Source organism: Panthera onca, chromosome B3 (assembly GCF_046562875.1).
Source record: "Panthera onca isolate mPanOnc1 chromosome B3, mPanOnc1 haplotype 2, whole genome shotgun sequence".
Lineage (NCBI taxonomy): Eukaryota > Metazoa > Chordata > Mammalia > Carnivora > Felidae > Panthera > Panthera onca.
This window is the reverse complement of record NC_138344.1, coordinates 109,170,375-109,196,748: the sequence shown is the minus strand read 5'-3', so window position 1 is coordinate 109,196,748 and position 26,374 is coordinate 109,170,375. Positions and strand designations below refer to the sequence as shown.

Here is a 26,374-nt window from a genome sequence, read left to right as displayed (position 1 = left end):
AAGTGACAGGAGGCTCAGTCTCAATCTCAGGACCATGAGTTCGTGACCTGAGCCAAAATCAAGAGTTGGGCGCCTGACCTAGAGTGAGCCACCCAGGCACTGCCATTCTTACCTGGGTGCCCGCATTCTTATTTTTTAATTTTCATGTTATGACTTGGTATTAAAATATTGGAATAATTCATTTTATTTAATATTCATATTGAACCTTTCCCTCTATCCTGCAGTCTAATTTTATTTCTAGAGGAATAAAGTTCTAATTTACAATTGGAAACATGGAGAAAGAAGATTCAATATGTAGAATTTATTTTTTACGTTTATTTATTTTTGAGACAGAGAGAGAGCATGAACGGGGGAGGGTCAGAGAGCGAGGGAGACACAGAATCTGAAACAGGCTCCAGGCTCTGAGCTGTCAGCACAGAGCCCGACGCGGGGCTCGAACTCACAGACTGTCAATATGTAGAATTTATTGATTAAACCTGTGTCTGTTGTGTACTTACCATATTCTAGAAACTCCTCCTTGGATCTGGGTATTTAAAGATAATCAAGACACGTGTTTGATTCACTGGTTTAAAAAAAAAAAAAAGTACCAGTGTAATGTGGCAAGTTCTCGACTGGAGGCGTGTATAAAATTTTGTGGAAATTTTTATCTTACGTAGTTTCTAAGGACTACATGGCTGCCGTAAAACGAAAAGCTCCTGGACTATTGTGGGTATGTGTTATCTTCTCAGCTTTTCTGGTCATCTAAACACAGTTGAAATTGGTATGTCAGCATGGCTAGAACTCTGTTATCCATGCTACAGACAGGTGTTGGAACAAAGTGGCGATACGGCCCAAAGGTCCCCAGGTACAGGCTGTGGGAAAGTTGTTCCTGGTGCCCGGCAAAGTGAGCACTAAGTAGAGGGAAGGAAGGTCAAGGCAGAGAACACACGATATCTGTGCATGGGCACGTGCCACCGTCCGTTCTGAGGAAGGATTGACTTTTATTCTGAGATTGCTCTTCTCTTCTTTTATTATTCAAAAGAGCTTTCTGTTTATGAAATTATAGTGAAAATATGGTGGCTACTTACTGTTTTCATGACTTTATCTGAAAAACAATGTCAGCTTGGTCTTTTTTGTAATTTTATTGATATAGAAAATCCTCAAAAAAGGGAATCATTGACAAAGATACTTTTGAACGCTGTGTCCTGCAGCCCCTTTTTGGGGGTGGGGGGTGAAATAGCCCAGCATGCTACAGGAGTTTCTTGTGTTCAGAGGCCCTGGTTCCATCTCTGGAAATAAGCCCTTAGGTGATGAATTAATAATAGATTTATGGGGTGTCTGGGTGGCTCAGATGGTTAAGCATCCAACTCTTGATTTTGGCTCAGGTCATGATCTTGCTGTTCATGAGTTCGAGCCCAGCATCTGGCTCTGTGCTAACAGTGTGGAGTCTGCATCAGCCAGAGGCTTTGGTGGCTTCGGTCCTGTGGGTGATTTTGGTGGCAGGAAAGTAATCTACACCTATAATTAGGAAGGAATTGATCAATTTTTAAATGTTTTATTTCTTGTCCTGACAAGTTTCAGTGACTGCCTTGGCATTAGAAGGTAAAACATGAGGGATAGCTAATATGAAGGGTTGGAAACAGAAATATTTATTAGAAGTTGTGTGCAGGGGCGCCTGGGTGGCTCAGTTGGTTGAGTGTCTGACTTCAGCTCAGGTCATCATCTCACACTCCATGAGTTCGAGCCCCGTGTCGGGCTCTCTGCTGACAGCTCAGAGCCTGGAGCCTGCTTCAGATTCTGTGTCTCCCTCTCTCTCTGCCCCACCCCCCCACTCATGCTCTGTCTCTGTCTCAAAAATAAATAAAAACATTAAAAAAAATTTAAAAAAAAGTTGTGTGCATATGCATGTTTTGTATGTGTGGACATGTGTGTGTGCATGTATGTTTTTCTCTCTTCTGATTGGAACATAGTGTCAAAATAATATGAGAGTAGTGTCAGAATAATATGAGAGCCTTGAATCCTATAATTTTGCTGCTGCAGCCACTGGTTTGCATCAGTGGTGACCTTTGGGTTTAGCTTATAAGTGGAGAGCAGGTATTTGTCAGCTTTTGGGAAAGGAAAACTGGAGAGATCCACAGAAGAATAATAACAAATACATGTTGATTGTCCAAGCTGAGCAGAATAATTAATATATTGTTGTTTAGAACTTTAAGTTACCTATCTACCATTGATCACTAGTTCGGTTCTGATTTTATGCTGTTTACGTTTTAAAATACCTAAATGCTTGTAGAAAAGTCCATCAGATTTTCCTTTGCTTTTTTTAGATTACAGCTTCTCTTAAACAAGTGTCTAACCGTGACAGCTTATCCGTAGAGCTCCAGTGGCGGTGGTGGTATTGATCACAGTCACCATCACCACCATCGTCGTCGTTACTGGTGTGGGCACTGGGATAAGATGACCTGGATTCGCATCCCAGCTGCAGCCCTTAGTAGTGGGTAATGTTGTGCAAGTGATTTAGCTGTTCTGGTCCCCAGTCCTTTCTTCTGAAGAAGTGGGATATTAATAGTGGCCACTCATAAGGTGTTCTGAGGATTAAAGGGGGATGATTCCTGTAAGGAGCTTAGTATAGCGCTTTGCACTAGTCTGTGTTCATTATCATTGTCATTCTTTTTACCTTGAAACATCAGTACTGGCCTTTTCTGCCTTTCAGTTTATTGCTTAAACTTGTTTAATACTCACACCCTGGTCTCATTTTTTGGATACTAGATACTGTTTCATCTGTGTAGCCATTCTATGAGATGTACTTTTTACTTATTTTGTTTTTTAAAGTTTATTTATTGATTTATTTTTTTGAGAGAGAGTGTGTGGGAACGTGGGGGAGGGGCAGGCAGAGAGAAAAGGGAGCGAGAGAATCCTAAGCAGGCTCTGTGCTGTGGGGCTCCCTCTCACGTGAGATCATGAGACGTGTTTTGAACCTGTGGGAAAAGCACATGCTAGTAATCAGCCAAGTGTTTCCTATCTTATTAATAAATTGGAAGGAGTTCTAAAAGCAGCCAACTGTACATTCACTTCTTTACGGCCCAGGAGAGGAAGGAATGCTTTCACTGTTGTAGATATTTCCAGGGACCTTCCTTTTCTTGGAAATGGCAAGTTTTCACAGTTAGTTTTTTTGTTTTTTAATTGCTGTTTTTATCTTTTTTTTTTTTTTTTGGGGGGGGGGGAGAGGGAGAGAGTGAGTGGGGGAGAGGGAAGAGAATTTAAGCTGGCTCCACGTTGAGCCCAACATGGGGCTTGATCCTATGACCCTGGAATCATGGCCTGAGCCGAAATCAAGAGTGAGATGGCTGAACCGAGTCACCCAGGTGCCCCTCACGGTTAGTTTTCAGTGAACTAAAAAGAGAAAGAATTTCAAAGGTGAAGAAGATGAGAGAAGGTTATTACTTTAAAAACTGGCCTCACATTGAAATCACTTGGGATGCTTTTAAAAAATACAGATATATAGTAGTGGAAATACCACACCACCACCACGGTCATCAATAGCAGAACACACGTTTTTTAAAAAAAAATTTTTTTTTTTAACGTTTATTTATTTTTGAGACAGAGAGAGACACAGCATGAACGGGGGAGGGGCAGAGAGAGAGGGAGACACAGAATCGGAAGCAGGCTCCAGGCTCTGAGCCATCGGCCCAGAGCCCGATGTGGGGCTCGAACTCACGGACCGCGAGATCGTGACCTGAGTTGAAGTCGGACGCTTAACCGACTGAGCCACCCAGGCGCCCCAGAACACACATTTTTGAACCCACTGCTTTGAATACAGTAATAAAGTAATTGGAATGGTGAAGTTTTCAATACTTATTTTAGCTACTGTGTTAGTTTTGAGTTAGTTTCTTTATGTTGAAGTAGCTTGTGCAATCAACATGTTACAGACTAGTTCATAGGACATGAAGCCTCATATTACTACTTGGTTCATTAGAAAGACTTAGAGTTTTTTCTCCCTGTTTTGATGAAATATAGCTGGTTATATCTGCAATTTTGGGGGTGTCAAAAACAATTCCTAATTTAAACATAGTTCACTAATAAAATAGAATTCCATTTAGTTTTACCAAAATATGTGCTACGAGAGGAGAATGCCTCTCGTACCTGTGTTTAGAAATAAACTAGGTGGCAAGGGTTTGGACAAAGCACATGGACAGGCAGGCATTTTACTGCTGGTACTAACATGCCATGCTTCAGTTCATCAAGGACTAGTTTTCTGTAAATGCAGTTTCATATGCTTTATGCAAATGAAAGTCTCGTTGACTTTATTGAAGTTTTAGAGGGTTGTATGTGATAGGGATGGAGATTTACATAATTTAGGGAAAGTTGTAAGGGTTGAGGTGGGAGCAGGGATCAAAGACCATGTTTATATCCTCTGTGTTGGTAACTTGATTTTTTTGTGAGAGTGGGAGAACTGGATGTAAAAGGGCTGAGGAATGGCTTAGGACATTTTCAGGTGAAAAGCATTCTTAATTCTTAGTAGGATTTTATTGCAGATCTTTTGAATGAACATAATAGGTTATAAATATTTTTCATCAGGAGCTCAAATAATGTTACTGCTGAAGCTTCCAGTGCAAACATCATTTTAGAGAAATGTTTTTTCATTATATTTCCACATTCATTTTAATAGCCTATGTGTGAGTAAGTTACCAGCCCATGTCTTTTTTTAAAATGAATTTGCACTTTTTTCTGTGATGATATGACTAATAAATGTTATAATGATGTAAACCTTCTTTATTTATTTGATTGGCCTGTTTGCAAAGTGTGAATTTAGTGTTCTGATTTTCACCAGCTTCAGTTGAATGGAGCCTTAGAGCACTAAACCTAAAGGACACCTAGTTTATGTTTCATTTCTTGTACTTTTGCTTTTTTTTGGCTTTGCAAAGTCCTGAGTCAGGCCCTGCGGGAAGATGGGCCGATATTGGATCCATGATCCTGTGCCCCAAACATTAGTTGGGATGGAATAATGGAAGCTTGTTGACTAGGGAGGAATGAGTTTATTTTGCTAATTACAGACAAACACTAATAAACCGTCAGCTCTTGAAATCATAGTAAGGGTGAGGGGAGGTTCATGTGTGTGTATGTGTGCCCGAGCACGTGTGCAGGTAATGCGGCGGCGGGAGGTTGGGCTGTGTGGCTAAAGTGTATTTACACTCCTGTTAACTGTTCTTTGGACACAAGGAGAATCTTTGTCTCTTAATTTGAGCTTGCATCCTCCCTCTACTGTGGAATTCTATGTTCGTTTTCCCATTCCTTCTTGTTACTTGTAAATTTTAAAATTATTTGGGTATGAACACCTTGGAAGTGGGAGTAGTCCTTTTCCCTAGCTTATTGATGAAAATTGGTAGGAGGATGCTGGGAGATGCAATAGAAAAGGCATATGGGAGAAAATGACTAATGCTAAAAGAGAAAAAGAGGGACAGTACAGTGAGTAATGTAACTGCCAAGTTGATTGACCACTTAGCTGGTCACTAAATTATTTTCTTGGGTGAGAAACATATTCTGGAAATCAACTTAATTTTGAGAGTTGTTCCAGAGCAGTAGAATCTGATTTTATGAATCTTATCCAAAACTATGAGAATTGATTCGGTTATCTCCTTTTTAAACAAATACTAACATTGGATGGATGGGTTGTTGTGCTCATGACCTTCATGGTATTATATAACCACTTATTGATTCCTCATTATTTATGGTTATGATTCTGTGGAATTCTTCTCCTGGGGGCAGGGACAGCCTGTGTAGACCAGAGGTGTCCATTAGAAGAGAGACGACACAAGCATCCATCCACTGCCTGGTCTGCTTTGGGATTCTAAGATGACCTTTAATTTTTCTAATTTACATTTATTTCTAAATGTCTGTAATTTGTAATTTGTTTTCCTTCAATCTGAGTTATTTCAGAAGTGTTTAGATTCTCAGGTGGCTTGCATTTGGGAGGTGGGTGACTTTGAACTGTTAAAATCTAGTGTTATTACATTATGGTTAGAATGCATTGCCTATGTGATTTCTTCTTTTTGTCATTTATGATCTTCTTTTTCCGACCTAGTACCTGATACTTTTGATAAATGTTTCTTTAAAAGATACTTGTTACCTGCTTCTGGGACCGGTTCCATAAGACATTAAACTTATATCATTGAAACCTTCTGGGCTACTCAGAGTGTTTCTTCTCCGATACTGGCTTGTTCTACCTTTTCACATTACCCTTTTCATAGCTCACTGGGATTAGGGAGATGAAGGCAAGGAGGTTGAGAGCAGCACAGCTATTTGAGGCAGTCAGAGGACCAGACAGTACAAGAGCCCTTTGCTCAGGCTGATTTGGGTCCTCCTTCAGTGAGAATGAAAAAAATTTTTTTTTAAATTGTTGCTGTAATTGAATTGTCTCTTTCAGGAATACTCCTCCCTCTTTTTCTTTCAGTCAGTCTTGACTACTTCTGTTATTTAAGTTAAGGAGAAGAGATCATTTAGAAGAATTTAGCCTGTGATAAAGAATAGCTTATTGCTGTGTGTGTTAATCTCAGGAATGGGCTAGAGGGAGGATAGAGAAGGGGTTCAGCCTGATCCTTTATGAATGGGGCATGTTGGAGATTACTTGTTGATTTCTCTCTGTGTTCTTCCTTTTCTTATCTTTTTGCACACACCCCGTTTTATGAAGTCTGATATTCCTCTTGTCTTTTATTGAGTTTCATGGTTGCACAATGATGAACAGTCCTTGCTCTGGAGCCAGTGTGCCTGGGTTTGAATCCTGTCTTTCTGCTTGTTGGCTGTATGATTCTGGGCAAGTCACTGAATTTCCTTGTGTCTTGATTTTTTCATTTGTTAAATTGGAAATAGTACCTACTGCGTAGAACTGTTGTGGTATTATGTGAGATATGATACTTGAAAATGCTTAGAATAGTACACAATAAATGTACCCAATAGTGCTTAGTAAATGAAAGTGATTATTATTCCATTAGGCAGATGGATAGCCTGCTTCACATTTGTCTATGACATTACGTCAATTTGGATTAAGAATAAATTTCAACTGCCTAACATAAAAAAAAAAGACCGAATGTTAATTGCCTGAATTTTAAAAATAGCCAAATATATGAATCTCTTGAGGTTTTTTGCAGCGACCACAATGATTAATCACTGTTGTCACTACTTAAATGATGGTTTGCTTTTTGGAGGAAAGGCTGTCACTTATAGATGCTTTCATAATTCGTATGTGCTGAGTTATGCAGTTCTCCATGTAAGTGGTCTGGTTTTCAAGCCTTATTAAAGTTACTGTATCAAAAATAGGATTAATTAAAATCTCCTTTAAAGATTTTAACCTGAGTGTTACATTAATAAGATTGTTTTGTTCCCTGTGCAGCATCAAAACTTCCATTCAGCTTTGAGGTATGAGGTCTGACTTAGAACTTGCAGGACTTTAGTACTTAACCATCATGGTCCTATGCATGTAACTAGTCATTGGCTATGGATATATAGCCATTTTTATAAGCTGCTTAGTTTTGTTTACTTATTAATTAATTTTGAATGCTAAAAGCAGGTAGCAATTAAAGAGAAAGCTTGGTCTGATTAAACTCAGTTCTTATAGTCTTTAGACTAGTTTTAATGGTATGTATGTATGTATGTATTTATTTATTTATTTATTTATTTATTTATTTATGAAGGAGAGAGAGACAGAGCATGGGCAGGGGAGGAGCAGAGAGAGAGGGAGACATAGAATTTGAAGCAGGCTCCAGGCTCTAAGCTGTCAGCACAGAGCCCGATGCGGGGGCTCGAACTCACGAACTGTGAGATCATGACCTGAGCCGAAGTTGGACGCTCAACCGACTGAGCCACCCAGGCGCCCCAGTCTTTAGACTAGTTTTAGACTAGATTTAGACTAGACTAGTTTCAGCTAGATTTTTTTTTTTTTTTTTAATGTGATTAAGTCTAGGGGCATAGAATAAGATATCTCACAGCTTAAATCCCAAAGTCTTTGTAATACATTAGGCTTTTAGGGACCCATGGGGGTGGTGGTAGGGGAGGAAACTTACAGGTTAAGAATAATTTCTAAATTTATGACTTGTTTTCACTAAGAATAACAGTGATGCTCTACATACCTCCAAAAATACTGACTACTTCTTGTTCCTTTGTATCTGGTAGGAAAATCCTGTGTTTTCAGGTGTCCTGCCCACTCTCATCTAGGCTTACCTGAAAGTTGATGTCAGCAGGCAGTGTTTTGGGAGAATTATCTCTGAGGTCCCGGGTACTTGGACTAGCACTTGGGTTGTGGGGTGTGAGCAGGGGAAGAGGGTTGTGGAGAGGAGTCACGTGGACCCTTTAAATAGGAGCCTGCCCTCACTGCCTTCTGCTAGGGCCGCTGGTGTTGTAAGGTGAGTGCTGCTAACTGTCGCACTTACCTCCAGAGAATAGGTGGCCCGTGCTTTACGGCTGCTGGAAAGCATTTACTGGGAAGCTGGCAACTGAAGGTGCTTGCAAGTGAGTGGCCAAACATTGTTAAAGTCCTTCTTGAGTGGTACAAAGGGAGTGTGGAAATGTGGTTGGAGACCTGGGCGCTGGGCCCAGTTCCGTAACTTATTCATTGTGGGACGACCTCAGTGATAGTCTCTAATTTTCTTTTTGGGAAAATAATATCATGCCACCTGCTTACCTTTAAGAGTGTTTTGAGGATTAATGAGTTACGTACCTTGGATGAAGGCGGGAGCCTGGTCATAATTTCATTGCCTTTTTAGAGAAGATCCAGTTTGGGGAGTAAAGTAGTGAAAATAAAGGAATGGAATGGGCTGTCTACAACTTGGTGTGTTTCACGTCCAGCTGTAAATCAGGTTTTCATTCTCGCTGAGGAATTTTAACTTGAAATTTTTATATATTTTTTTAGAAATGACATCAAACCAAATGTCTGACCTGCTGTTTGTGGGAAAAGAACAGATGTTTATTCCGAGAACATACTAATGAAGATGTTAGTGGTTTTCTCGCACTGTTAAGGGAATAAGATGGGTCATAAGAGAGAGCATAGATTGAAGTATAGTTTGCTCTTATTGTCCCATCACTGGTGTGTTCTTTTTGAGAGAATTGATATTACTTCATTTTGTTGGTTTTCCAAGTTTCTTTGACAAAGAAACTTCATAGATGTCAAGCCAAAACAAAACAAAAATATAAACACACATACAACAGTTGCTTTAAATACCAAGGATGTCAGCGTGAAATTAAAATGAATTTACTGACATTTCTGCTTTGAAATTTTTTTAGTAAAACTAATTTAAACCAAGTGAAAACTTGTGGCTTTACCTTATAATGGGAAGTTTGACCTTTTTCAGTGCTTTTGGCTCAGGGGTTTTGACATGGGATGTTCTTGGTTAAAATTTGCTTCAACTTTCTAATGGCTCTTGGGATTTTGGTCTATCTTTGGTTGGAATAGATATTTGGAATAGCAAATGCTGTCTATTGTGTTGGTACCACGTAGCTTTCAAAGACAAGGTCTCCTAAGTAGTGGCTATGGTATCCCCTCCCGCCCATGTGTAATTGTTAAAAAGAACACTGTTGTCATGTGAATTCTTATTTTTTTGAGCTTGCCTTTGAAGTAACTTTCACAGAGAATTCCTGTTACCTAGAAATTGATGACAGACTTACACCATTTCCTTTTTTTTTCTTAGACGTTCCGTCCTCAGAGCAGCCTGAACTGTTCCTAAAGAAACTTCAGCAGTGCTGTGTCATTTTTGACTTCATGGACACGCTATCTGATCTTAAAATGAAAGAATACAAGCGCTCCACTCTTAATGAACTGGTGGACTACATTACAATAAGCAGAGGCTGTTTGACAGAGCAGACTTACCCTGAAGTAGTTAGAATGGTGAGTTTCTTTGTTTCGCCGCGGACACTTTTAAGCACCTTCCATAGCGACGTACAGGTGTAATTATTGCAGAGTCAGGTCACTGGAGGTCACCTCCACAAATGAGAACCAACCTTCTGAGAGCTAAGCTAAAGTAGTCGGAACAATACTAGAATTTGAAGAGTATGATTTCATGAGAATGAAATCCACAACTTTTCACCTACAACAGTACTGGAGGAACCAGCGACTTCAGAGTATGAAGCCAGGATTGCCAGGGTGTTCTTGGATTTCTGGCGTTGGGAAAAGAAAAGACACAGGAGAATCAACACAAGTTTTAGATCTGTGTTTGAAAAATATTCAAGCCTGTTGGATGTCTTGATTTTTTTTTTTCTCCCCTCCCTGTTCACTGTGGTAATTTAGAAATGGCTTTAACCTCAATAAAATTGTGTTTTGTAGAATCTAGTTAAAGCCTCTCCTGGCTTTATAAACTAATCATTCCCATTATAGTCTTGAAATCTGGGGTGATGTCTTTCATTATTTTTGAACAGTGTCTTGCACTTTGTGTGGTCATTAGGAGTTAAGAGAAGAAACATTATTAGCATAATAGAAGTAATTATGTTCTTTTTGGGTCAGTAATTATATTCGTTTTTTTTGTTTGTTTGTTTTTTAAAGCTGAGCCAAAATATGGTTTTCTGTTGGATTTCTATGGGAAGCTTGCCTTCCTTGGCATCCCAGAAGATGTTGGATCTAGAGAGTACGTGCTCTTTTGGGGAGGTGGGGCTCTTCCACTAATTGGTGAAATTATGCTGCAGAAATCCAGAAGGGTCAGCGCAACCACTGGGAATCCCCTTGGAGAACCTGGCCCATTCTCTCTGTACTGCTGAAAACTGTCTAGCTTTTCAGTTCAACTTTTATCATTTGTATTCAACAAATACAGAAAAGAGACCTCCATGATGAACTAGATGTAGTTAAAAATGAATAGTTCAGATTTGGGAAGGGATGTGAATTATCATAACTTGAGAAACCGTGACTGATATATGAAGATCATTTCAAAACAATGTCCAGTGTATCCCTCAAATATGTGTTTGAGTTTATGTTGCATTTGTTGTTAATTTACGAGAATATACTAGTAGAATGTCTTGTAGGTTAACTATTAACATTGTAGCTCTTGAGCAGTGGTTCTCAACTAGGGGTGGTTTTGCTTCCCAGGGCACTTTGGCAATGTCTAGAGACGATTTGGCAGTCACACCCAGGGGTGGGGAGGGGCATGCTACCAGCATCTACTGGAGAGAGGTCGAATTGCAGCTAAACTTCTCATGATGCACAGGACAGCCCCCTAACAAAGAATTATCTGGCCCTAAATGCCAACAGTACTGTTGTTGAGAAGTCCTGCTCTCGAGTTGGCATGCTATCTGAACCTCTTAACCTGACACCTAAGGTTTTCTCTAGGCCATCTGCTTTCTGCAGGTTTTGGTTTTAACCTACCCATTGGTTTTAACCTACCCCTTGATTTTAACCTACCCATCTCCTCAGCCAACAGAGGTATCCACCGTTTATAACTTCCTTCTATATCTCATTCCATGGATTGTCCATTAATATGTAAGCGCATATAAGCATATAGATATAAATACACAAGTCGTGGCATACTATACACACTTATCTGTGCCTTGCGTTTTTCACTTAGCAATATAGACTGTATATCAGTGCACATAAAGCTGTCTCATTCAGTCTTACAGGTGTGTAATACTTCATTGTGTGGGTGAACCATAATTCATTTAACCACTATCCTATGAATATCCTTATATACCTGTCAGTTTACCTTTGTGTGAGAACCTTTGTATGTTTACTGGTTTGTTTTTTTTAAATAGCCTTTCTTTCCCCCTGTTTCTGGACCTTCATGTGTTTCTTGGGCCCCATCTCTGATTCTCCCCTTCCTTTCAAGACTCGGCTTAAGGTGCTACTGCTGTTTCCTGAAAAGCTCAGAGTTGTCCCCTACCTTCATTTCCTTCATCTCTTGGCAATTCATCCTTTTGGAATTTGTTCACTTGCTGCCCTTTAATTTTTCACACCTTTATTTGATTTTTCTAATTAGACTATAAGCACTTCTAGGCAGGAACTATGTCCTGCACATCTCTGTGGCCTCCAGAATACCTCCTAGTGCAGGTCTATCAGGAGTTCGTTGAACGAGTGAATGAATTCCCTCTTAAATGCGAGTGTTTCAGGCTCTCAAATTATCTCAAATTAAGATATTGAATGTCATTGGGTTATATTTAGTTTTTAAACCCAGTATTTGGCATAATCAAAAAATTCTTTTATTCCTGTGAAACCAACTTGGTTCTAAATGAGCTTTGGTCTCTTAACGGAGACTATTTTCCCTTCTCCCCTGCCCTCCCTCAACCCCCTCCCAAAAATTGTTTTTAAAAGTCTCCCGTCAGTTGAGTTGTGTATGAATGTGCATTTTAAAATATACTGGAGGCCTACCTTAGGAGATGTTAAATCTGTAGCACGCATACTGTTCTAGGGCATTAGAAAATCAACTTTCCAGATGGTGGTTTAGGGTTCTCAGGGGCGTAGTTTATTTTTCAGATCTCATGATTTGTGAAGTTGTAACCATTAATTTTACATGGTTCTTAGGCAGTCTGGGGCATTTACAGAGAAGGAGTTAGTGTGGGAGAGTCTGAAAGAGCAGAGACTTTGGAGCCACACAGACCTGGGCTCAAGTGCCAGCTCTGGCCGCACTTACTTGCTTAAGCACCTTGGATGGAGCCCTTCCTCTGGGGCCTCAGTTTTTGTGTGGTGCTAAGAGGCACATGGGATCAGGCGAAGGGTGACCATAGTCCTACCTCCGCTGCTCCATGAATACTCTGCCTAAGTAAAGTGCTCTGCACGTAAAGTCCTCACCTCCTCAGATACAGTCTTGCAATACAGTCTAGCAAGCTGGCCGCTTACCACTCCATAAGAAGGGTTGGAACCCAGTCCCCACTTGTTGCCCTCTACTCCCTTCCATTTTGCCACCTCGGAGGCCCCTTCTATATAGAAATTCTGGTGCTGCCACTGCCCACTTTCCTCATCTGTATCACACCTGCCTTTTTCTGGCCTTTTGTGAGGATTGGCAATATCTGTGTACAAAGCTCTTGGAATAGTCCCGAACATATGGCAAGCATTAGTTCAATAGTGCTATGTTTGGATGATTCTGTTATTATATACCTGATTTTACAATCATTGGTGGAACCCAGCATTCCTTTTGTGGACTTGAGGTGTTGTCAGCTGGATGTGTCGTATTCCATTGCCTCGATGGTTCTCAAATTCTGTAACTCCAAGATGATCCTGCCTGTTGAACAAATGTCACTGTCCCCACCTATTCTTTCTTGTTATTGTAAAATGCAACCACTTTCACTAGGATTAGTGAAGGAAATGGTGGTGCTTTTAGTGAAATATCAGTAAGTGATAGCCAGGTTTTATAAACGAGGATGAGTAATGACTTACAGTGACAGGTTCTGGTGTTAGCACTATTACCAAAAGCCTTTGATCCAACCTGAAAGGATCTGTCCTTTGAGAGTTCTCAATCTGTTAGGGGAAGGAAAGAGTGACCGATAAAAGTAATCTGTGAGTTGTGGAAGCCATTTTTAGCATTTAAATGAAGTCTAGATACCACCTCCAGGCTGCTAGAATTAAGAAAGCAAAGCAGCTCTTGATGTGTAAACAGGATAAAACAATGTAGTGCGTACCTTCCCTGCGGGAGAGTTGTGTGGGCTGGTGGAGAGAGCCCGAGACCGAGAATGTGGAAGTCACCGTCCACTTGATTGATGGTGAGGTCTCGGGCAAATAATTAATTTCCTCGCAAGCCCTGGTTTCTCCTGTGTATAAATGGAGGGGGTCGGTAATGATTGCTCCCACCTTCCAGCTCCGAAAACCACTGGCTCTTTCAGTCAACACAGTCTAAGAAATTGAGAATGGATTCTGCTTCCAAAATAGTAGCTTAGGTAAGTGGTTTGTTTTCATGTATTTCACCTGAGGGCAAATCTGATGGAAAAAAACGAGAATCAGGACTTGTAGTTCCTTGAGGCTTTGGCTCATTCTGCTTTATATCATCTCGAGTGTCAGGCTTCTGTCCTTGAGTCAGTATTTTTACCACATTATGCTAATGTTTTCTCTTTGGTTCTGTTGCCATGCATCCATCTGAAAGACTTTTTAGAATTTCTGGCTCTCCCAGTAATCTTGTGCTATTTTTTTTTTTTAACCCAAACTCGAGCTCTTTGTATTTTATGCTCTTTATATGTGCACATCTTCCTTTTCAAAAACGTCACTTTTGGGTATAGTTCGAATGTGAGATGGTATCTCATTGGTGAAGACGTTATTTTAGCTAACTCCAGCTAAAGTTTACTGAATGACTTAGAACCACACTTTTACATTTTGATAATAAAAAAAGGCTGGGTCCTGCTCTGTCAGCAAACTTAAAATCAGGTAGAAGGGATACTCATGAACAAATATAAGAAAATGTCATACGTGTATTAATAGAGGTGTATATACAAGGCAAGAAAGGAGTACAGAGGGTGAGTAGTCCGAGGTAAGTAGAGATGGTTAAGGAAGGCTTTTTACAAAGGAAGTCAAGCCTCAGTAGGTGTTAAAAGGTGAATGTGTGTTTTCTAAGTGGCTGAACTAGTGTTGAAATGAAGAAGAGAATTACATGATGCAAAGGGATTTCCCAACCCCATGATAGATTCAGAGAAACACAAGTAGTGTTGTCACAGCATTTTATGTGTGTGTGTGTGTGTGTGTGTGTGTGTGTGTGTGCGCGCGCGCGCACACACGTGTATTGGGGAGTTCGAGGAGGTGAATGGTGGCAGTTGAAGCTGCAGGTGTGGGCCCGTTCTTGAAAGAACCTCACAGACAGTGGATAAACATTGGAAAGTTTTGAGCAGTTGAGTGACATGGTCAGATTTGTATTGCACTGGCAGTGGGCCAGATAGATTGGAGGGCACCAAAATTGAAGGCGGAGAGGAATCAATTAGGGAAGGGGTGTTTTAGAGAAGCTGTGAAAGCCCTAAGGCAAACATAGGTATGAAAGTAGAGAAGGAGAAGAAAGGATGGCATTTGAGACTCACATAATATTGAAGCCACTTGGCATTTGTGTGGATGTTTGCAGTGTGAGAAAGAGGAAGGGGTGGTGAGGATAGCTTTGGGAATTAGGTGGTTTGTTATGCCACTATTTGAGAAAGGTATAGCTGGAGGGCGAGTGGGTTTTGCGTGGAAACCGAGCAGTGGACTTTTGGTGTGTTAACTTGGAGGTTATGGGAGACCTAGATGTGGAAAGGTGAAGACGGAGATTGGGAATTGTCGGTGTGGGAGGAGAACAGGAGAAAAAAAGAACGATGATGGAATTGCCGGTGGTACAGGGAACCACTGTGCTTTCGAGCAGTGGTGCAGGTGGGAGCTGGGGGGTTGAGGAGCGCTCAAAGTATAAGGAAGTTGAGATGATGCCTGTAGATGGTGATTGCACGTACACTGATGGAATCTTGGGCATACTGCCTTCATTAGAATACAGTCTTAGGCCTTCTCTTGCAGACAGTATACCTTGTTGCTGTGGTTGTTTGCTGTTATTTATTTTCATATTTTGTCTTTATGTCTTTACTTTTATTGGTTTCAAAGTCTGCCCTACTCCTCATCTGTGGTTAAATTTCTATATACCTCACATTGTAGAATATGTGATTTTTCCAAAGGTGATATAGTTTTAAGATAAAATACTTAGAACATTTTTTTTTTCTTTTCTCTTGAAGTCTTTCCTTGAGTCCTAATTATTGTTTCTTGGCCACCATTAGCTTTGTTTTTCCTATTCTCAAATTATACCCTGTCATTTGGTTATCTGTGTGTTGTATCTTTTATATATCCTTTGATTTAACAGGAGATCACAGCTCTGGTTTGCCTCTTAATAGAAAAATATGGTTCTGTAGAAAATAATGAAGTTGCAATTAAAGGTCTCTGAGTCTGCCTACACAGACTTATAGGAGTGCTTTGTTAATTTCACTACATGCTTTATGGGCTGAAGGACAGACAGAGTTTCTTTTCATAAAATAACAACTATCTAAAAGTGCCTTGGGAATGATAAGTACCAGGGGGAAATGTGAAATTTCCATTTTTCATCTTCTGGCATCTGATAAGGAATGTAACCATACATCTTGGCCAGAATTTGCCTTGGAGGTGACTCTTCAGACTGGAAGGAGATAAGATCTGACCCATGTGGTGGTGCCTGGGTGGGGGTGATGGTGGTGGAGATGGGCTGCCTACGCTACTGAAAATATAAATAATGGAAGAGAATTGAGTGATGTCTGGGAAGGGCATCTAGGAACTGAAATTATTGGCAAATTTTGAGAATAGGAACAGGACCTGAGAATTAAATTGGAAAGTGAAGGATTCCTTGTTACTTAGAAAAGAATTTAAGGTTACGATAATGAAGATTATCAACAGACATTTTTAGAATGAGATCCGGAAGAATTGGCCGCTCAAGGTTAGGAGCATATTGTTACCATTTGTAATTTATCAGAGGGTAGAGAGACTGGCAGGCACTTTGTCCTTTCTTTAATTACTGTAAATCTTAAACAACTGCACTGTGCTTCTTTAGTTAATGCCCACTTAATAATATTCGTTTAGCACACTAGGGTGTCTGTAGATTGTTTTTATAGAGTCAGTGGACCTTCTGATGTTGACTGCAGAATTTTGGGTATTTTGTGTTTGTTTGTTTGCTTGCTTGTTCGTGTATTTATTTATTTAATTTTGGAGCATGAGAGGGGGAGGGGGCAGAGAGAGAAAGAGAAAGGGAATCCCAAGCAGGCTCCATGTTCAGCATGGCAGACTCTGACACAGGGCTCCATCCCACAGCCCCAGGATCATGGTCTGAGCTGAAATCAAGAGTTGGACACTCAACTGACTGAGCCACCCAGGCACCCCTGTTTTGTGTATTTTCGTGGTAGAGGATCCATAGCTTTTGACTGACTATTCAAAGACATACCTGACTCCACAGGGGTTTAAGCTTGATTTTACCACACGTGCAATGCTCTGCTAGATGCTGCTCTCTTGGAAAATACACGATTGGAAAGGAGCAGAGTCTTCCCTTTCATGGCAGTAACTAAAGATGAAAAATGAAGTTGTTAGAATGATTTCACCAGTGAAACCATCTGGGCCCGTAGTTTTCTCTTTCATCAGGTTTTTTCTGGTAGCGCATTCAGTTTCTTAAATACATGCCTGACTCTAGATTTTCCGTTTCGTCTTGTGTCAGTTTTGGTAGGTTGTTCTGATAGTTGCACAATTTACAGTTGTAGTCGTATACTTAATCTTTATAGCATCTTCGCAAAGGTGTGTACTCATAAAAGATCACCAGCACTTGTACAAATTCCATGGTTAGCAGCACAATTGTCTGCAGCACCTACAATATATGAGTTAATTTAGTCTTCACAACAACCCTGTGAGATCGATAGTAATATTATGTATATTATTTTATAGATGATGTGAAGGAAGTAGAGAGAGGCTGTGGAACTTTCCCAGAGCTACTCACCTGGGGAACAGGCAGGGCGAATTTGAATCCAGGCTGTTTGGCTCCAGAGACCATACTCTTAACTGCTGTGCCTAATGCTTTCCTGGAATCATCCTTTACTATAGGAATGAGGACTCAACCCCAAAGATTGGACTCCTGCCTCTGAACTGTGTCCTTTTCCTTGAGCTCTTCTAAATAAATAGGTAATAGGGTTTTGAATAGCCTTTCCCTGAATCTTGCTGCTCCTCACAAGGCCAAACCAAATAGCAGGCTTCAGGATTAAATGTTCATTGTTGCTTAAGAAACAGCTTCCCTCTCCCGCTCTCTCCCCTCACCACTTCACTACCCCGCCTTTGTGTTATTCTTGAATTAAGAGTGCTTCTCAACCTTGTTTTCTCTGCTCTCCCCCTCCCTTCCAGTATGGGAGAGTGAACGATGATTGGGAGGTGAAGAGGAGCTCAGGAGGAGGGCTGTGTAGTTCAGAACTCTCCTCTGTTCCACCCAAAGTACAGTTCTTGAGATGATCCTATCTCCCGAGTTCATGTGCTCCCCCCATATCTCTTTTGTCTGTCCCACCATTAGAAGCAGGCAAGCTCTACCAGCAGTCAAGGCATCCTTGCGTTACCTGCTTAGCTTGAATTTGGAGCAAGGGAGTTAGATGATGGGAACATCCCTCCGTCTCCATGATGGTCCCCAATCAGCGCTTACATGGGTACAGTCTCCTTTTTGTTGCCCTTGCTAGGTGAGTCCTGCCACTTAGACGAGTCTTCAGCTTTTTAAGCGTGTGATGTTATAAGGTTGTTATGATGTCATTATCGCTGTCATTTGTCGTGATACCACCTCTACCACTCCTGTTAGACTCCCCTTTTTCTTTAGATGGTTTAATCAGTTTTTCTAGCTAGCTACAGTGAATCTTGAGAGGCTGAAAGCTTTTTTTTTTTATAAGTCTCTGTAAGGTAGCTTTCCATATCTTTTCTCTGTTGACTTAAAATTTTAATTTTTCATGGGAAATTTCATCTCCAGGTCTTTTTTTTTTTTTTTTTTTTGAAGACCCTGTAAATCTGCTTGTGCCTGTGTGGTTAGAATTATATATACATGCATATGTATACAGCCCTTAGTTTACCTGAATAAGATTTTTCCTGATACACTTGCATATTCATGTCTATACTATATTAATAATTTACCATTTCTCTCCAGCAGACATTCTCTCTTAAGGATTCTGACAGGGATTTTAATGGGTTTAGTTTTAATTTAAATGTACAAAGGAGTGGGTTTTTACTCAGGAAACAACTGAGCTACTCATGATTGCTATTTGCTTCATTTACAAGCTGTATCCTTCTGGCTTGACTGCTTTACAGATTGTTCAGAGTTTTCAATATACTTAAAATTGTTTGACAGCTGTGACTTGTCTAGCGCTGATGTATCCAATACTATCCTTTCTCTGTAACGGGAAGGAGAACGCTCCCTCTCTTTCTTTCCCCCTCCCCTGAAACTGGCTGCAGAATTGTGCAGGATAAGTCACAGAAGTGCATTCAGGTTTTGGTTTCTCTTTTCTCCTACCTTTTAATTTAACCTTGAAAATGAAAATATGATTAGAGGTGTAAGGAATGCTTCTGGAAAAATCTACTGAGGAAAATATGTGATAAAAAGGTTGGGAAATTGTTGCCTGTGGTTTCTATGTAAGTAGGTCTTGGATAATTCTAGCACTTGCTGTTAGTTTATGTAGTTCAGCTGTCTCTCTACTGAGGACAGAAGTGAGAGAGGAAGGGACTTATTAACTGATTCTCTAAAGAGAAAGCTGGTTATACCCCAGTGATGCATTATGAGCAGGAAAAAACAGAAAATGAGTGTCCTCAATGTGGAATTCTCTGAGACGGTAATGCCTGAGGCAAGAATTTGGCAAGAAAACAACAAGCAGGTCATTTCCAGGAGGTAGCTGGCTTCTGACCAATATTAAAAGCCAAACTTGATCTGTAGGTGAAAACAAGAAGAAATACGCTATCCAGTGACTTCTGTGGAGGAAGTTGCCTCTGGAAAATGAGGATAAGATAAGGGACTTCTAGAGTTAAAATGCAGTTTCAGGAATGAATAGAGAGAGGTGGGGATTTGCTGAGCAGTGAAGGGAAAACTAGAAAGACCAGAGCCTCGGGCAGCAGCAGGTCCTGGGCAAGGAGCAGCATTGCCAGGAAGGCAGGGGTGACACGTGGAGGAGAGGATGTTTGGGATGTTTCAGGATAAAAATAGGACTGGTTGTAACAATTTGGTGAGTTGGAAAGCAAGTTTATCTTTTAATAAAATGGATAAGCAAGCCATGTTGGAGAATATAATGTCTCTTCACTCTTCAGAGATGTAGGTATCAGACAGGGAGTGGGGGCTGGGCAGATAGTGTTAGGTACTTACTAAATGGGCTGCTTTGAAATACTGTGGAATTTCCTTTCCTGAAGAAGGTAAGGCCTTTATGAGAATAGGGTAGAACACTCTGGAATAATGCAGCCCTCTTCCTTTTGTGGGGACTTTTGGCCTTTTCTCTAGAAGTATTTGTTGAGTTTAGACAATAGAGAAGGTGCTAGAAAATTGAGTGTGTATTTGTGCTGTCCATCAGGTACAAACTGGGGAGCCTGTTGTGTGCCCTGTTCTGGAAAGTAGGAGGAGTAATTTGAGGGGTAAAATAATCAGAAGGCAATGATCTATAAATACACATTTAAAACGGAAGCTAACAGGGTTGGTGGGCAGTTCCTGTCCCGAGAGCCCTTTCTTGGTTTCTTTCTGAGGCACTTACACCCACACTCCAGCCTCCCCTCCAACATGAGGCCAGCATGCCTCCGTGAGGCGGGTGAGGGACGGTTGTCTGCCTTGCCCTCCCTTGGTGGCTGATCTTACTCAATTCGTTATGAAGTGTGTGGGTAAAGAGTGATGTTAATCTGTGATCATGTGTTCAGGTGCGTTTTTGTTTTCATAACTCACCAGCTAGCTCAAGGTTTGTTTTACTAACGAAGGGTCACAGAGACCGAGAGACAAACCAGAGTAAGGGACAGTGATAGCGTGGGCAGCTTCCTGTTTATTTTTAGTGATTTCAAGTAAGAACACATACTCAATAGCCGGAAACATACCTCAGAAGCCTCAAGTGCTTTGTGTGTTTTTAAAATTCAGAGTTTAATTTTTCTTTTAGCATTAGCTGATTTTGAACCGAGTGTTCAAAGCAGATGTTAGAATATACGTGTCCTCAAAAAAGCCCCACGTTGTTACTGTTTTATTAACTTGTGCACTTTGGATTTTCCAGAAACCACTTAATTTAGCAGTTTTAGTGCTTCTCTAGGATTGAGGACCCAAAGTCCATGCACAGGAACACGTGGTAGAACCCTGCTGTTGCATGGCTGGCCTCTGTGTGGGGCGTGCGCACTCGACTGCAAGCGCCCGCCAGTACGAGGGCCTGCTCTGCGCTAGGGCTGTTGCAGTGTTTACACCTCTATTTTTGGATTCTAAGATTTAATATCAACAGTCTTCACTTTTGGATCCACTGCTACATTTCCAGTTTTGGAGACAGTGGAATGTAGTTGTCTCTGTGTGTGAAATACCTTTTCCCTGTGATGATTTTGTGTGGGGCTAACAGACTAGAGAGAATTAATTTAACATTACCGTCACCACTTCAGCAGGTAAAAAGCTGCCTCTTATTTTGAGCAGAGTTTAGTCTCGAAATAGAAGCCTGATGGGAGTGGAGGGTTTCATGGTTGGAATTTGTGAGTAATAGGGGGAGAGGCGGGGATGGGTCTAGATTACGGAGGTCTTGGCAAGCCAAGTAAAGGAGGTTAGACTTAATCTTAGACACTGCAAGCAGAGAGCTGCTAATAAGGTTTTTGAATGGGAGGTGAAATGTACATGATACTAGTTTCCTTTCTCCAGCCCCCACCTAGGAAGTCTGTACCCTTCTGCCAGCTCCTTTCAGGGGGTGTAAGGCTGGCAGATTTAACCCAGGATGGCTGATGGCAGAGGGCTGTTGTCCTACCGTAGTCAGATGGTGACAAAGAAAGAGGAAGTGGAGAGAAAATATAAAGAACTCCCCATCCTCCTGTATTTTCTCCTGTGCTCATCAAAGAAAACTTGAAACCAAAGAAAAAAGATTATGTATAGTTTCATTATTTAAATGCAATCAGTGTTCACATGTTAGCCAGTTTCCTCCTAGCCTGGTTTTTAAATGAGGCTTTCCCTTAAATTAAAAAAAAATCCAGATATACTTAACATCAACACAGATTTTAAGAACAGATCTTAGGCAGTGAATCTTCAATGAATTTAATAATTCTCTGTACTCATACAGCCGTAACTCCAGATCTAGAACACGGCCATCACTCTGGAAAATCTCCTTGTGTTCCTTTCCTGTTTCTCTGTATTAAACATTTTTCCCCCTAAGGGAAAAAAAAATAAATTATTTCATCCTAATCTTATTATGTAATTACTTATGTTACTATATGTATAATTTGAACTAAATTTTTTTTCTTCAGCATTGGGATATAAACATGCTTTCATGTAATTAACTAAATTTAAAAGCATCATTCTAATGGCTGCCATAATGTTCCATTATGGGGATATATGATTGTCTGCTTGACTATTTTGGGACATCAAAACTATTTCCAAATTTCCACTATTAAATATAATATCACTGTTAGCACCAAAGAGATATTGTGAAGGCATAAATCAAATGACCTGTTGATAAGCTGCGTAAAGCAGATAGATACAGGAGAGGAAGAGTTAAAGGAAATTCTAAAGGCTTAGACAGAATGAGGAAGGTGAGAAGAGACTTCTCTTCTAGAGGGAAGTGGAGGTCAGTGAGGATGAGATTGGTTTTGACCAGATTGAATTTGAGATCGAGGGAGATGTCAGAACTGCTCTGTATATAGCTGGAAAAAACAGAATTAAGGACATCCTAGTGCCTTGGAAACAGAAGTCATAGAAGAGGGGACAGAGAACTGAGTATTGAGAGAAGAGCATCATGCCATAAATTCAGCTTTGCTCTACCTTGAGTTCTAATGCTGACTTTTTTTTTTTTGGTAAGGATTTGTGTTGTTTATTGGGTGAAGTGATGACTTTGAGACATTCGTTTAACTTCTGTATTCACAGTCTCAAGATCCAGAATGTGCTTTACTTTCTATTTTGCTTCACACTAAGACCTGTTAACATGGTTGGTGTTAATTCTGAGAAAGAGAACTGTAGTGGGAGTATCACTTTTATCAGGTTGGCACAACGGCCATTTGGTTTTCTGGTGGTTCTGCTGGATTCTTTCCCACTAAAAGGGATTGACATGTTTGCATAAGAAAATTGAATTACTTGAATTAGTAGAAGCTACTGGAGAATGGAAGAAGTAATTTAATAGGAAATAATTGCTAACTTTTGAGTTAAATGGGGAGACTTGAACGCATGCATGTATTTATTTACTTTTACCCCCCGAGATCAGACAGATTACTGAAAAGAAATAAAACCCACAAAAACAAAGCAAAATGGAGAGGAGATCTCAGAGTCAGCATCTTGGGAACTAGCAAGCACATGAACTGGTGGTCACTGCGTTGGCAGATGAGAAAAAGCGGAGCTGTAAGCAGCAGCAGGGAGAGTCTGGAAGTAGCCCACTCACACCACATTAACTGCGGGAAGCTTCAGAAAGATGCCTTTCTAAAAGTAAAGGTGCACAGAGGCCAGAAGAGGAGCCTTGGTGGCAAGTCTGTGTAAGCAGTAGTCAGAACTCCTGATGCCACCTCACTCCCCCCAAACTGGGCAGCGAAAAGATGGAAGGTTTTCTCTCTGGAGAGGCTACACTGGAGGGAAGCTGGGCTCATGGACACCAGGCACTGCTGACAACAGCAGGCGCCTTTCTGAAAGTAGTGGAGCACGTTGGATGGGAAGATCCTCAACCCTCTTACCACTCAGCGCTCAGATCCCTTATGCCTGTAATCAGGAGAGGGATGTTTCTTCTTTGGAGAATCAAATAAGCTCAAAGGAAAGACCTAAAGGCACCAGCTAAAGGAGAGTTCTTAGGGGGATGGTGGTAAGGACGTGGCCCAGCCAGTCTGCCCACAAGCCCATACTCTGTCACTCAGTGCCACTGTCTCATACAGAGCTCCCATTTTAAGTACGCCTGGATGCGGCACTGTCATAAAGGCACAGACTTTCTGGGTTTGAATCATCTCTCCTGACACTGCCCTGGTGTTAATACTGTTAATTAGTTTTGTATGATTTTGAACTTTATATAAATGTACACGGACGGGACTCAACTCAGATGCCTTCCATCTTTCCCTTGCATCCTTACCCTGCGCTCACCCCATCTCTTTTCCTGCCCCTGTGGCACTTTCTCATCTGATGGGCATACAGTAGGTGAAAGAGAGTGGAACGGAAGACAGAGTACTTTCTTTCACACATTTTTCTCCCGTTTGTCTCCTTCTAACTAAATGTTGATGTACTCCTCAAAACTACCTTGTATGTACTTGGATCTGTACTCAGATTCTGTTGATTCTCTGTTCTTGATCTCATGGACAGATTCTTTTCTTCCATACAGTTGTCAGTGCTCTAATCCTTTTAGAAACTGAACATCTAAAGGGATCCAATTATTTTCAGAAACAATCAGTTTTTGTTAAATACAGTTATACCAGTTGATGATAACAGTTATCAGCGGAACCAACCGCAGCAGCAGCAGCAGTAATAACGACAATGAAAACGGATTATTTTAGTCTGTGTAAATCTAAACGGTGTGCATACCTAGTAGATTTTGAAAGAAATACTTGCTAAAGGAAATATAAATAAAAATGACATCTTTGTGAATTAGGAAAATAGCACATGCCCAAGATTTCTATGACTTTAATCTTGTCTTTCAGATTTGACTTGATGTTTTAAAATTCTAATTGGGCAACATAAGTTCTTAAACTTCCTGTTTTGTTTGTTACTCCCTTTCTCCAAAGGACTGCTAAGCTGCTTTTGTCATTTTAAGATGTTCCTTCTGCCTCATTTCAGAAATCAGTTATCATAGAACAGTGCCTATGTCCTAGAAAGCGCGGCTCATACAGATTAAATGTGCAACAGTAATAAGGTTGAAACCATCAACTTTAGAAATCGTTTAAATCCTCTTCTGGATTTCCGGATGTTGTAAAACAGATCAGCTGTCACAAGTGCATGTTTCCTAATCACATGTAAACAGTGTATACTGTCTTTAGTTCTGGTTCAGTGACTGTCTTCTCCTCAGTATAGAGCGACGTCCAGAAAGGTGGTTTTACGATAAAAATGTGGGCACCCTTGGTGGAGTAGCTTGACCATACCTGTGTATCACAACGTTCTCGTCCTCCTTGGGTTGCCGGAACCTCTGCTTTGTGACAAACAAGAGCATTGTGGCGATTCTTTTGCCTCAAGGAATTGTATTTAACTCAAGTGAACGTGTTTGTAATAATAACTTCTGGAAGTTCTTGCCTGAAATTTTTAATTATATTGATAATATTACATAGTAGTGACAGTTATGTATTTAGTGCGTTAGAGAATAAAGGTAGGCCTGCAGTGGATGGCTCATAACGTAAGAAGTTGTCATACGGATTTCGTTAAATTTCTCTTTAGATTTAGTGCTAAGGACGTGTCCTTATGTTAGAATAAGGGATTTTAATGGTTTCACGTGTTCAGATAACTTTTAAACAGCTGTGTTCATCCACATCGATGGCCATGGCGAGGTTTAAAAAGAGACTAGTGGCAACTACAGTAAACTTATTACGATAATTAAAAGACACGGTTTGGCTTTAGAAACAAATTGCTGGTTGAACAAATTGCCAGTGAGTTAAATTAAGGGCTAATTGAAAGTTTTAAAATTTTGCCATTTGTTTCTTAATCAAAGTACAAGCTTAAAAGATGTATATCTGGTCTGACTCTAAGTTTCTTGAGCATAATTACAAAATGTTGGGAGTTTTCTCCTGGTTTTATATATCAATAATTATTTACAATTACTTTACAAGGGGCTGAGAGATTTGATGGGGTGCCTGGGTGGCTCAGTCGGTTGAGCGTCCGACTTCGGCTCAGGTCATGATCTCACGGTTCGTGAGTTTGAGCCCCATGTCAGGCTCTGTGCTGACGGCTCGGAGCCTGGAGCCTGCTTCAGATTCCGTGTCTCCCTCTCTCTCCGCCCCTTCCCCACTTGTGCTCTGTCTCTCAAAAATGAACCAATGTTAAAAAAATAAAAATAAAAAAAAAAAGGGTCCGAGAGTCAGATTTGAAACGTTCTTTATCACTGGGACTGTTAAGAATTCTTAAATTTGGTGTTACCAAAGGTACCTTGACATTATATGTGTGTTTAACATTTATTACTTTTATGTTCTGAAACATAAATAGCATAGCAAAGTATCTAGGCATATCTGTTAGGATTTTAGTTCTTTTTCTTAGAGTTTGAATATGTAATACTAATTCTAGTGTGTTTGGAAATTGTCTTCTCTGTACAAATGTCTGATTTAGAGATTTAAAGTAACTTTTGCTTACTTTTATACGTTTCATCATGTTTATTTGATACATTTACTTTGGACTAACACAAAATACTATGAGAATAATGCATGCTGACATAGTTTCAACATTGCATTTACTGGGGCTTCCCTCTGGTTCTAAATGCTTGAGTAAATGATTTTGTTTCTTTTCAATACATGATGGATTATAGAATTAACGAATGGATGAACTGGATAAAAAAAAAAAAACTGAGGGATATCATTGAAATGGTTACTTGCATAAGATCTTAATACAAATAGTGCTAGAGGAATAATGGCACTTTTCAATTTGCTTGGATGTTCTCTATTTAACGTCATTTGTATTGTCCTTTTTTTTTTTTTGTTAGAAAATCTACTTTGTAGATGAAATTTCAAGAAAATTCATTTTATAGCTGTGATGTCATTATTTTTGTATTTATAGTCAGTATACTTGCAATATTGCATGAAATTACGGTGTCACAGATGAAAGAGGGAGAAATGTTCATGAGGTCGACTAGTTCATCTGCATTTACCCAAGATGATAACCTACTC

At 40.3% G+C, this 26,374-nt stretch overlaps 1 protein-coding gene across 3 annotated transcripts in view; it reads left to right on the top strand.

The window, feature by feature from the left end:
- PPP2R5E (protein phosphatase 2 regulatory subunit B'epsilon) overlaps positions 1-26,374 on the top strand; it is a 150,824-nt gene that overhangs the window by 73,953 nt on the left and 50,497 nt on the right. For all 3 annotated transcript variants that reach the window (XM_060620004.3, XM_060620003.3, XM_060620002.3), the window contains exon 3: positions 9,654-9,850. In XM_060620004.3, the coding sequence (XP_060475987.1) occupies positions 9,654-9,850 (197 nt within the window). The remainder of the gene's footprint in view (positions 1-9,653; positions 9,851-26,374) is intronic.